Source organism: Cervus elaphus, chromosome 30 (genome assembly GCF_910594005.1).
Source record: "Cervus elaphus chromosome 30, mCerEla1.1, whole genome shotgun sequence".
NCBI classification, from domain to species: domain Eukaryota; kingdom Metazoa; phylum Chordata; class Mammalia; order Artiodactyla; family Cervidae; genus Cervus; species Cervus elaphus.
Window position 1 is genome coordinate 64,188,952 of NC_057844.1, and position 14,099 is coordinate 64,203,050.

The following is a 14,099-nucleotide window of genomic DNA, read 5'->3' on the forward strand; positions in this document are numbered from 1 at the left end:
GAATAGATATTAACTTTTCTTTAAATGTTTTGTAGAACTCTCCCATGAATCTATCTCTTCTGAATTTTGGTGGAAAGTTTTTAATTGCTGATTTAATCTAATTACTACTAGTGGTTCTGTACAGATTTTTTGTTTCTTCCTGATTCAGTCTTGGAAGATTATATGTATCTAGGAATTTATCCATTTCCTGTACATTGTCCAGGTTTTGGCTTATAATTGTATCATTCTCTTATGATTGTATGTATTTCTATGATATCAGTTGTACTTTCTTCATTTCTAGTTTTATTTATTTGAACCATCTCCTTTTTTTATGAGTCTGGATAAGGGTTTATAAATTTTATATAGATTTAAACAAACCCAGCTCCTAGTTTCATTGATCTTTTCTTTTTGTTCTCTACCTCATTTATTTCTACTCTGATCTTTATTATTTACTTCCTTCTATTAAATTTAAACTTTGTTTTTTTCTTCTTTTTCTAGTTCTTTTGAGTGTCATGTTAGATTGCTTGAGATTTCCCTTATTTCCTGAGATAGGCCTGTTACACTATCCTGTCTCACTATAGTCCTAATCCCTCTCAGGACTGCTTTTGCCACATCCTATAGATTTTGAAAAATTGAGTCTTTGTTCTGATTAGTCTCAAGAAATTTTTAGATTTTTCTATTGACCTTTTTATTTTTTTGTTGTTAGTAGCATATTATTCAGTCTCCATGTGTTTGTGTTTTTTCAAGGTTTTTTTTTTTTTTTCCCTGTAATTGCTTTCTCGTTTTATATCTTTGTGGTCAGAGAAGATGCTTGATATGGTTTCAGTTTTCTTTAATTTACTGAGACTTATTTTTTGGCCTAGCATGTGATATATTCTGGGGAGTATTCCATGTGACCTTGAAAAGAATATGTATTCTGCTGTTTGGGGATGGAATGTTCTATGGATATCTATTAAATCTATTAAATGGTTAGTCTAATGTGTCACTTAAGGCCAATTATTGCCTACTGATTTTCTGTCCAGGTGGTATGTCCATTCCTGTGGGGAGCATATTAGAAGTCCCCTGCAATTGTTGTATTACTGTCAATTCTCCCTTTATGTTTTTTAATATTTTCCTTATGTACTTAGGCATACATATGTTAGGTTAATATTTGTTTAATAGTTCTTTTTGGATTCACACTTTTAGCATTATGTGATATTTTTTGTCAAGTCTATATTGTCTGATGTGAGTATTGCTCTTTTTGTTTGCATTTGCATGGAATACGTTTTCCACCTCTCACTTCTGTCTGTGTCTTTAGCATTGAAGTAAATATCTTCTAAGCAGTATAAGGATGGATCTTGTTATTTTTACTCATTTAAGCACCTGTGTCCTTTGATTACAGCACTGTGGCATTTTGTTCATTATTTTATGGAGGTATTTGTAGTTCTTCCTTTTAATTTTCTTCTTTTAGTCTCTTTTCCTCTGGTTTGATGATTTTCTTTAGTGATATATTTGGGTTCCTTTTTCTATTTTTGTGTGTTTATCTTCAATATCACAATAATCCAAGTCTATACCCTGACCAGTAATGCTGAAGAAGCTGAAGTAGAACAGTTCTATGAAGACCTACAAGACATTCTAGAACTAGCATCTAAAAAAGATGTCCTTTTCAATATGGGGAACTGGAACGCAAAAGTAGGAAGTCAAGAAACACCTGGAGTAACAGGCAAATTTGGCCTTGGAGTACAGAATGAAGAAGGGCAAAGGCTAATAGAGTTTTGCCAAGAGAATGCACAGGTCATCGCAAACACCCTCTTCCAACAACACAAGAGAAGGCTTTACACGTGGACATCACCAGATGGTCAACACCAAAATCAGATTAATTATATTCTTTGTAGCCAAAGATGGAGAAGCTCTATACTGTCAGCAAAAACAATACTGGGAGCTGACTGTGGCTCAGATTGTGAACTCCTTATTGCCAAATTCAGACTTAAATTGAAGAACGTAGTGAAAATCACTAGACCATTCAGGTTTGATCTAATTCAAATCCCTTATGATTATACAGTGGAAGTGACAAATAGACTCAAGGGACTAGATCTGATAGACAGAGTGCCTGATGAACTATGGACGGAGGTTCATGGCATTGTACAGGAAACAGGGATCAAGACCATCCCCAAGAAAAAGAAATGCAAAAAAGCAAAATGACTGTCTGAGGAGGCCTTATAAATAGCTATGAAAAGAAGATTAGTGAAAAGCAAAGGAGAAAAGGAAAGATACCCATTTGAATGCCAAAAAGTTCCAATAAATAGCAAGGAGAGATAAGAAAGCCTTCCTCAGTGATCAGTGCAAAGAGATAGAGGAAAACAATAGAATGGGAAAGACTAGACATCTCTTCAAGAAAATTAGAGATACCAAGGGAACATTTCATGCAAAGATGGGCAGAATAAAGGACAGAAATGATATGGACCTAACAGAAGCAGAAGATATAAAGAAGAGGTGGCAAGAATACACAAAAGAGCTATACAAAAAAGATCTTCACAACCCAAATAATCATGGTTAATCACCTAGAGCCAGACATCCTAGAGTGCAAAGTCAAGTGGACCTTAGAAAGCATTACTACCAACAAAGCTAGTGGAGGTGATAGAATTCCAGTTGAGCTCTTTCAAATCCTAAACAATGATGCTGTGAAAGTGCTATTCTCAATATGCCAGCAAATTTGGAAAACTCAACAGTAACCACAGGACTGGAAAAGGTCAGTTTTCATTCTAATCCCAAAGAAAGGCAATGCCAAAGAATGCTCAAACTACTACACAATTGCACTCATCTCACGTGCTAGCAGAGTAAAGCTCAAAACTCTCCAAGCCAGGCTTTAATGATATGTGAACTGTGAACTTCCAGATGTTCAAGCTGGATTTAGAAAAGGCAAAGGAACCTGAGATCAAATTGCCAACATATGTTGGATCATCGAAAAAGCAAGAGAGTTCCAGAAAAAACATCTATTTCTTCTTTATTGACTATGCCAAAGCCTTTGACTGTGTGGGTCATAGCAAACTGTGGAAAATTCTTCAAGAGTTGGGAATACCAGACCACCTGACCTATCTCTTGAGAAATTTGTATGCAGGTCCGGAAGCAACAGTTAGGACTGGACATGGAACAACAGACTGGTTCCAAATAGGAAAAGGAGTATGTCAAGGCTGTATATTGTCACCCTGCTTATTTAACTTATATGCAGGGTACATCATGAGAAATGCCAGGCTGGATGAAGCACAAGCTGGAATCAAGACTGCTGGGAGAAATATCAATAACCTCAGATATGCAGATGACATCACCCTTATGGCAGAAAGGGAAGAAGAACTAAAGGGCCTCTTGATGAAAGTGAAAGAGGAGAGTGAAAAAGTTGGCTTAAAACTCAACATTCAGAAAACTAAGATCATGACATCTGGTCCCATCACTTCATGGCAAATAGATGGGGAAACAGTGGAAACAGTGAGAAACTTTATTTTGGGGGGCTCCAAAATCACTGCAGATAGTGACACTGCAGCCATGAAATTAAAAGACGCTTACTCCTTGGAAGGAAAGTTATGGCCAACCTAGACAGCATATTAAAAAGCAGAGACATTACTTTGTAAACAAAGGTCTGTCTAGTCAAAGCTATGTTTTTCCTGTAGTCATGTATGGATGTGAGAGTTGGACTATAAAGAAAGCTGAGCGCTGAATAATTGATGCTTTTGAACTGTGGTATTGGAGAAGACTCTTTAAGAGTCCCTTGGACTGCAAGGAGATTCAACCAGTCCATCCTAAAGAAAATTAGTCCTGGATATTCATTGGAAGGACTGATGCTGAAGCTGCAACTCCAATACTTTGGCCACCTGATGTGAAGAAGTGACTCATTTGAAAAGATCCTAATGCTGGGAAAGATTGAGGGCAGGAAGAGAAGGGGACGACAGAGGATGAGAAGGTTGGATGGCATCACCAACTCAATGGACACGAGTTTGAGTAAACTCCAGGATTTGGTGATGGACAGGGAAGCCTGGCATGCTGCAGTCCATGGAGTCACAGAATCGGACATGACTGAGCAACTGAACTGAACTGATCCATTTCAGTTTTTTGCTTACCATGAGGTCTGTATGTGTGTGTATGTACATATATTTGTGTATATTACATATAATATTTGTTTTACATTTTCAGTTTCTTTGTTGAAATTCTCATTGTGTTCCCCTAGCCCTCTCCTGTGTTTGGTGATCTTTTTTAGGAATGTAACTTCAAACATTCTATTAAGTAAATTACTCTTCTCCATTTTATTAGAGGGTTTTTTTTGTTGTTGTTCTGGGGTTTTATCTTGTGCTTTCATTTGGAATATATTTCTCTGTCTTCTCATTTTGTTTGGCTTTTTTTTTTTTGTTTGTCTCTATAATTTAGGTGAAATAATTGCCTCTCCTGCTCTTGAAGGTAAGGTCTTGTCTGGGAGTATCCCTATGCTGACCATGTGTGCCCAATGGCTTTGGCAGGAGGACTGGAGTGAAACCAAGCATGGGCAAGGGCTTTTTTCAGGATTTTTGAAGTTTTTGCATTGGCAGGGTGGGCTGGAGCCTGGTAAGGCAAGGATTTGTTCTAAGTTACATGTGCATTTTGATGTATGGGTGGATTTTTTTTCTTTCATTCTAAACTGTCAGCTCTTTTAGGGAAAATTCAATTTCTAATCTTTTGTCTCCTATAACATCTACTGCATGATCTTTGCATATACTGAAACAAAATAATTATGGTTTAAATAAGTGAGGTGATACATAACTGCTTTAATGCTCATTCATGAAAAATTTTTTAAAATTTACACTTTAAGAGAACTTTTGAATAATTTATTCTAAGTTCTTCATATTACATATAAGAGAATCAAGTTCTATAAAGGTCTGTCACTGTTATCAAGATCTCAGCAATGAAGAAGGGAATATTAGGACAAGAACCAAAGTCTCTTGATCCAGAGGCAATGCTTTTATGTATTTTTAACTATATACTACTATGCCTTTTTGAATGTATAAGGTATCTTGTGAATTTTTTTTTGATGCTTTACATGATAGTGTGTCCAATTAATTACTTAATTTTCACTGATAATTTCATAAGTTATATGAATCTTTATTAGATAAGTAAGTCCTGGGTGTTCACTGGAAGGGCTGATGCTGAAGCTGAAACTCCAATACTTTGGCCACCTCATGCGAAGAGTTGACTCATTGGAAAAGACCCTGATGCTGGGAGGGGTTGGGGCAGGAGGAGAAGGGGACGACAGAGGATGAGATGGCTGGATGTCATCACCGACTGGATGGACATGAGTTTGAGTAAACTCCGGGAGTTGGTGATGGACAGGGAGGCCTGGTGTGGTGCAATTCATGGGGTCGCAAAGAGTCGGACATGACTGAGCGACTGAACTGAATATTAAAAAATAAAATTTTCAGTTCTATAAGTAATTTTTTTAAAAGAAACCATGAATAACTCCCTTGAATTCAAACTAGAATGAGGAAGAAGATATGCAACTATTACAAAATGAAATCTCATATAAGCATATTTATTGCTTTTTCTAAGAAAGATTTTAAGAAGAAAACTTCCCTTAGAACTCACATAGAACTGGACCACATGTTCAATAGTGAATTACTTTATTAAGAAACAGTACAGGTATGTGATTAGTCATTGATATGAATATAAACCATAAATAATATCTACTTTGGTTAAATAGTTTTATTTATACAAGCAGGCTAGTTTATTAATGCAGTTCTCTGATTTTTCATATATATATTTTATTCATGTATTTTGCATTTGCATACATGCAAACTGTATAAATGTGTATAGCATTAACTTATTATGATTGCCATTTTATATAGATAATTTGATTCCCTCTACTTTAAAAATTAGCAAACTTTGTATGTCTTAAAGGTTAATACCGTGGTGTAAGTAAGAATATGTCATTGCTTTAAACTCTGGCAAAAATTGCATTCTCAGAAAGGCTGGAGCATGGTTTCTAACTGTCTTTAATATTTTCTATTTAAAAGGTAAATAAGATTTGTGGCCGTCCAGTCAGAACACCCACACAAAGCCCCCGTTGTTCTTTTGATGGAAGCAAAGAGAAGCATGGAATGAAGATCTCTATAAGAAACGGTGAAGAGACACTTGCCAACAGAAGAAAGTAAGACATTTGTTTTACAACCAGAAAGAAAGTAAGCCATTAATTTTACAACAGAATGGAATGTTTTCAATTAAGTAGAACAAAATACACTAATGAAGAAACAAAAGATCAACATTAATTACCTTTAAAATTCCGTGCTTCCTCCTATTCTGTTAACTAGGAAGACGGGTTCAACTCAGAAGACCAAAATCCCTAAGATGAGGGATATTTTTTATAACACGATATGGCCTGCCTCACACACATATGATCATGGTACACTGCAAATGTGGCCAGTGTACAGTGTGGTACAGCAGTCTGTAACACTTAGTCATCTTGCTTAATTGAAACTATGCCCATTGAATAGTGACTCCCCCTCCTTGTGGTAAACAACATTGAGTTATATACTTCAGAATTTATAAAGAGGGTAGATCTCATGGTAGGTAAGTGATCTTACCACAAAAAAAAAAAAATTAAATGTGGCTAGTGCAGCAGCAGTAGTGTGACTGAGGATTGAATTTTTAATGTTACATAATTTCAATTAATTTTAGTTAAAGTTTTACATGTAACTAATGACTACTATATTGGACAGAATGCAAGACAAAGAGTATTCATATAAATGATGTGATAACTGTTACTGAATGTTAGGTATCTGTTAAAAGAAAATAATGTCAATACCTTTTATCTTGAATGCTGAAAATTGCTATCTGTTGACTCAAAATTATAAGCATTGATTTAGTGGCTTGCTTCTGTAACTCACATTTCTATACTGTGCCCATCATTAATTTTACTTGTTAAAGCCTTCATTAGTACCCGTTTGCTTAATTGGTGATTAAACTAAAAACTGTTTAATACTGGAGGAAACATTTGTTTTGGTATTCAGTTGACCAGTACAATGGCAAATATTAGTTTCTCAGTAGTTTTTAATTGAACTGAAAGTCAGAATTATGTATTTGTTTATTAATTCAAACAATTATTTCTAACAATGCCTTTTGGAGAATCTAGTATTTTACATAGATTTACTCTCTGTAATGTAAATCAGTTTATTTCCTTTTGGAATAGTGCTCTTACTTGCCTCATCCTCTCCTCAGTTGGGTTATAAGCAAGGGATAAAGAACTGAGTTATTGCTGGCTATGTGCTACAGTATCAATACAGTTAGCACAATGTTTGCATGTAAAGTAGCTGTGATTTTTTGGGGGGGGGCTAGTTTTCTTTTTTCAGTTTTAGTATTTATAGTGATCAGTAGTCATTTCTTGCATTTGAGAAATTCGTATGCATTGGTTGGGCTTCCAGGTGGCTCAGTAGTAAAGAACCCGCCTGCCACGCAGGAGACACAGGCTCTATCCCTGGCTTGAGAATACCGCCTGGAGAGGGAAATGACAACCCACTCCAGTATTCTTGCCTGGGAAATCCCATGGACAGAGGGGTCTGGTGGGCTACAGTCCACGGGGTTGCAGAGAGTTGAACACTACTTAGCCGCTAAACCATCAGCACCACATGCTTTGGCTATGGTGGTTCTTATAGTAAAACCCATGTAAGGAAGATCTTAAGTTCCTAAAGGTTATGGCAGTTTCACCACCAAAATGACCTTGATACTGGAAAACCAAGACCAAACCCAGTACTTAACATGTTTTATTCCCTTGCAAACTAAGACCATGCAGGTGAAATATTACAAAATGACTCAGGAACAGTGAGGGGGCTTATTGAAATCGAAAGTTTTATAAGAATCTATCCTGATCATTGAGTAGACCTCTATGTCACCAGTCTTTCAAACTCTCTGTTCCTATACCCTTGACTGGTCAGTCACCATTAGCCATTTCCTATGAATAAGCATAAGCTCATAATAGGTTAATTTCTTGAACAACCAGAGGTCCTGCACTTGAGCCTACTTAGCATTGATTTTTACACATTTTTATTGCCACTCCTGAATGGAACTTAATTGCTGTGATAGTATATTTCTGCTTGAGGCCTATATACTCTGCAGACTTATCCATAAATAGGGGCTTCCCAGGTGGCGCTAATGGTAAAGAACCCACTTGCCAATTGGAGATACATAAGAGAAGTGGGTTTGATCCCTTGGTTGGGAAGATCCCCTGGAGGAGGGCATGGCAATCCACTCCAGTATCCTTGCCTGGAATCCTGTGGACAGAGGAGCCTGGTGGGCTATAGTTCATTGGGTTGCAAGGAGTCCGACACAACTGCAGTGATTCAGTAGAGAGCAGCATCCATTAACTAGACCTGAATTTTATTTATCCTTTCTTATTGTAAGGTAGACTTTTTAACCAAACAATGCAGAAGGCTGCAAATAAGAAAAGAGTTTATTTTGCTCTTAGGAATTGCAATTCCAGAGACACAGATTTGGATGAAACTGTTGAAGGTTGGCAAAGAGTCAGGGGCTTATGAAGACAAAAGCCACCAAGGTTGTTAAAGTTGTCTGGAAATAATTATGATTGATTCTGATGAAAGAAAGGAAATCTCCTTAAGGACTATTTCAGGATTCAATTCTATTTTATTTTAGGGCTCAATGAGTGGATAGTCTGTCACAAGTTATTTGGGGTAAGGATGAGGTGAGTATCATTGGGCAGATATTTTGGGTGCCTATATTAAGACAATATGTGGTCAAAGGTCAGATTCCATCCAGGCTGAAATATGCATACATCACACTTCCTCAGCAGACTCCTGGCTCCATTTTAGAAAGCTCTCTTGGAAATACCATTTTGATTTTCCTTTCACAACCTGAATTTTATTTACCTTTCATCAACTGATCTTTCCGCATGAGGTCATAAATTGTGATTGAAGTGGGGGGGGGGCAGCATAGGAATAGGTGCTTAGTGAGTCTGGGCTACCTTCCAGGCATCTTGTGCTTTTTCCATCTGCTTGAGCTTGATTTCCAGTAGTTCACTTCCCCTTGATGTTATATTGCTTCAACACAAGCCTGATCTTACAGCCTGGCAGATCAGATAGCACTTAGCTCCTCATGGGCATCTCAGGTCTCAGAATCACTTGCTGGCTTATGGTCAAATGTGCAGTTTCTGTCAGAGAACAGCTGTAAACCAATCAGTTGACCAACATACTGAGTGAAAGATCCACCAACTGACCAGTCAACCAACTAACCAAAAATAGTGTTCAATAAAAGAAAAAAAAATGACTTTACTCCAAAACTCTTGATGTCTTTACTTGATTCTTCTAATGGGGCTTTCAGGAGTCTCTGCAGAACATGTTTATTTACCACCAGTGCATCGGTTACCATTGAATAGATGAACTAGGTCATCTGGACTGAACGTCGGAGCAGCTTGGTAATATTTTATAAATGAGTTATAGCAGCATGCTATGTTGTAATATGTGTGTAATATGTTTTCTCGAACATGCAAAGGGGTCCAAAAGTTTCTGTGCTTCTTCCTGTGCCCTAGGTTATCTGTGCAGAGATTTGCCTTTTAAATTAGAAGAATATCCCAGTTAGATTTAGACTGCTAGACATTTAGAAACCCTGCTGAATTGTCAAGCACTCAAAATGTCAATATTTTCCCCATCAGAGTCATTCACTTGTCTTCTAAGTTATCTAGGATAATGTGATCAATATTTGATTATCAGCTTGGTGTCCTGTAGGATGTCTAGATGACTGTGGCTCTTGTCTGTCATGTAGTGGGAGAATTGTCTTGAGGTCTAAGAGTGACTGTTCTTGCCAGCTGAAAGTGAAATGTTTCTAATTGTCCTTACTAATTGGTAAGGAGAGAAGAGCATTTGTCAAATCATTAGCTGGATAGCAGGTGGCAGGACATGTTTTGATTTGCTCTAGCAAACAACACATGGGAAGGAGTATGTAATGGGAGTCACTCTGACTCTGGTTATGATAATCCAACCTTTCTCCATGGCCACCCCATGTGCACAGACCGGCCGAGCAAGTGAAGTCAGTGGTGAGGTGTTAGGATCACCATTATTACACTTTTCCTGGCTTCATGACCCTAAACTGAGCAATTTCCTAAGCATTGTGATAGTGTGATATAAGGTAAGAAATATATATTTGTTCTTTGACACCATTTGTGACATAGAACTACTAAAATGCTTGGATCTTCCTAAGTGATGAAAGCAGAATGATGTTTTTTGTTATCCTAATGAGGTGACTTTTGGACCCCACCTAAGTATGGGGGCTGGCTATCTGGAAAGTCAGCATGTGATTAGAAGGTTGGAACTTTTAAAACACAAAGCTCTCTCTCTCTCTTTTTTACTTTTAGTTTTTTGGCTGAGTAGCATGTGAGATTTTAGTCCCTGACCAGGAGTAGAACCCACACCCTCTGCAGTGGAAGTACAGAATCTTAGCCACTGGACCAGCAGGGAAACTGCTGAAGGTTCAAACTTTTAGTCTCACTTTCCAACTTCTGGTGAGGGGGAAGGGGTCACAGGGTTGACTCAATTGCCAGTGTCCAATGAGTTAATCAATCACAGCTGTGTAATGAAGCCTCTGTAAAACCCCAAAGAAGGTGCTTTGGAGAGCATCCTGGCTGGTGAGTACCTGGAACTGCTGGGTGAATGGCCTGCCAGGAGAGAGTGAAAAGAAGCTGTATGTTCCATCCTCCAGTACCTTGCCCTGTGTCCTCTTCCATCTGGCTGTTCCAGAGCCATATCCTTTTATAATAAACTGCTGACCTAGTAAGTAAAACATTTCTTGGAGTTCTGTGAGCTGCTCTAGAAAATTAATCAAACCCAGGAGGGGAGGAGGTCATGGAACATGTGATTTACAGCCAGTTGGTCAGAAGTACAGGTGATAACCTGGACTTGAGACTGCCATCTGAAGTGTGTGTGTATGTGTGTGTGATAGTAGGGGGCACCGTCTTGTAGGGCTGAAGTGTTAACTTGTGGAATCTGATGCCATTTCTGAGTATATACTGTCAGAATTGAGGTGGATTTTCAGACACCCTGCTGCTGTGGAAAAATCACTTTTGCTGGTGTGGAGTCCTCTACTTCCTCTCTACCAATTGGTATCCTCTCTTACACCAGTTCTCTACTGGAATTGGTATCAGAACCAGTACAGATATGATAGTCCTTTGTTTTACTATTTCTGTACAAGAGGTAGGTTTAGGGACTTCAGTTTGGCCCTTGCTCCATGAGTTGAGGAACCAGTATGGGGACTGTGTGTCTTCTAAAAACATATTCTGAAATGTGAAATAGACAAACTTCTGTGGACTCACTTGGCCCAATATGAGCCTAAAATTTAAACTCCCTTTGACCTCTGTAAGCCCCAGTCAAATAGAGAGAGTAGAATGGCATTCTGGGTCTTTAGGATTATAGTTAACTGAGAGCTGGTATGTATTCCTGGGAAGCAAAAAGGCCACAGGTCCCTTTAGGGAAGACGTGAAGGAAGATTTATGCTATTTAAAGGTTGGACTTGTGCAAGGATCTTCTCAGGAGAACCCAGCCTTACTATTACTATAGTGAAAGCATATGGAGGCTTAGATGAGGGTTCAGTTCAGTTCAGTTCAGTCGCTCAGTCATGTCCGACTCTTTGCGACCCCATGAATCGCAGCATGCCAGGCCTCCCTGTCCATCACCAACTCCCAGAGTTTACTCAACTCATGAGGGTTAGGATGGCCATTTCTTGTGTTAAATAAAATGACATTTTTTAATTTCCAAGGATTTTTTTTTTTGGCACTATCTTTTTTTGTTAATTCACATGCCACTCTTATTTCATGGGTGAGCTAGTTTCTTATTGCTCATATGTTAACAAATAAAGTTTAATTATGTAAGTTAACTAATACAAACTAATATAGTTTTAAAATTTTAATCATTTTCTACAATTCTGTTTTTCTTTCTTCTCTGAATTTCCTTTTTTCTGTTTGTTCAATTTCCTACAAGATTCCTTTGAAAATTTAATTTATCCATTTGTAGGAGTTTCTTTTTATATTCTGTATATTGTTCATTAGTTTTAAACTGTGAAAACATGTTCTATCTAAGATGATATTTCAGTTAAATGTTACAAAAATGAGTTTATGGGTAATTTAGTCTAAGGTGATCTTTGTTAAAAGTTCTTAACTGGATGCATGAGACAAGTGCTTGGGTCTGGTGCACTGGGAAGACCCAGAGGAATCTGGTGGAGAGGGAGGTGGGAGGGGGGGATCGGGATGGGGAATACATGTAAATCCATGGCTGATTCATGTCAATGTATGACAAAAACCACTATAATATTGTAAAGTAATTAGCCTCCAACTAATAAAAATAAATGGAAAAAAATTTTTTTTAAGTTAAAAAGTAAAAAAAAAGTTCTTAAATTTATGAAATATGTTTTCTTGTATAAAAATGTCTTTCCTGCATCAATTGAAAAATATATATTCTGTTTTTCATACTAGTAGTATAGTTTTGTTTCTCACATTGATATTCGCAGAGACTGCATCTTTATATATGCCATATATGATGTAAAGTTCCAACTTAAGTTTTCAATTCTGAGGCAGATTTTAAGGGATGCTCTAAAACAATCTATCATTTTCCTTTTCTCACTAATTTTTAAAAAAGATTCATACTAATTCAAAGTTCCCAAAGATACACTGACCTGTTTTAAGCTGTCTATGAAATTGCTGTTTCCTGTTTTTATTTTCTATTTTTTTCTTTTGCTCTTAAAGATTTTGTTAATCTTCTGAGCTCTCCTATTTACTCTTTTACAAAATTTTCTTAGATGTTTGTGGAATTTATTTTTTCAAATATATTTTCTAATCTTGAGTTTTGATGAAAGTTATAGTGAATGCAAAGATTGATTCAGTCAAAGATATGTTTATAGTGCTGTATATGGCTACTTTTTGGTGTCCCATTTCCAATGGCCAGTCTGTTCATGGGACTGACTTGTCTCTGTGGATCATCAATGGTGCCCTGTTACAGCCATTCTGGCAAGAGGCTTGCTGTACCTGGTGAAACTCATATACACTAGAGTCCACCTTCCTGGGAGGTATCCCTGGGAAACTTGCTTATATCTGATATAGTTTGTAAAATGCAGCAGTGTCTTTGACACTCTTACCCTGTAAATGAAAATAAACACTATTTTATTTACTAAAACTTTGAAACTATTTTTATGTATAAAGAAGTCATGCTGCTGTTGCTGCTAAGTCACCTCAGTCGTGTCTGATTCTTTGCGACCCCTTGGATTGTAGCCCACCAGGCTCCTCTGTCCTTGGAAATCTACAGGCAAGAATACTGGAGCAGTTGCCACGCCCTCCAGGGGATCTTCCCAACCCGGGGGCTGAAGCTGTGTTTCCTGCCGCTCCTGCACTGCAGGCATATTCTTAACTGCTGAGCCACAGGAGAAGCCCTAAATAAGCCATAGTCTTTTAAAATTACATTGTTATAATTTAGATTTAGTTTCTTAATTGGCATATCTTGTCAAAAAAAATTCTGTTGTTTAAAATTATGGTAGATTTATGGCACATGACTTAAAACATGTATATTTTGAGGTCTTTGTGACAGAGAAAGAGTTTAATTTATATATTTTTCATTATTCAAATAATTCTTTTGAGGTTATATTTATATAACCATTTTTGACATAACTAATTTGATCTCTTTGAGGTTAGGTAGCCAACAGTATTTACTAAACAATGGTTAAGTTTTTGTTTTTTAAGTGAGATGTTTTGGCCAAGACTTGACAGGCCCTGCGAGATCTTGACCCCATGGCTCTCCAGCCTCCTACAGGCAAGTTCTCAGCATCCTCTGCCCCCGGGTGACAGGCTGCCATCAGGCCTCAAGTTTGCAGATTGGCCCTTTTGCCCTTGGGCTTCCCAGGCAGTGCTGGTTGTAAGGAATCCGACTGCCAGTGCAGAAGACGTAGGAGACACAGGTTCAATCACTTGTGAGTGATTGAGTGGGGAAGATCCCATGGAGAAGGGCATGGCAACCCACTCCAGTATTGCTGCCTGGAGAAACCCATGGACAGAGGAGCCTTGCTGGCTACAGTCCACGGGGTTGCACAGAGTTGGCTGTGACTGAAGTGACTTAGCACATTTAGTCCATGGTGTCAAAAAG

The 14,099-nt window shown here is 37.7% G+C and overlaps 1 protein-coding gene across 4 annotated transcripts in view; it reads left to right on the plus strand.

The window, feature by feature from the left end:
* Window positions 1–14,099, plus strand: part of GPC5 (glypican 5) — a 1,490,288-nt gene that overhangs the window by 325,571 nt on the left and 1,150,618 nt on the right. For all 4 annotated transcript variants that reach the window (XM_043891977.1, XM_043891978.1, XM_043891979.1 and 1 more), the window contains exon 4: window positions 5,991–6,124. In XM_043891977.1, the coding sequence (XP_043747912.1) occupies window positions 5,991–6,124 (134 nt within the window). The remainder of the gene's footprint in view (window positions 1–5,990; window positions 6,125–14,099) is intronic.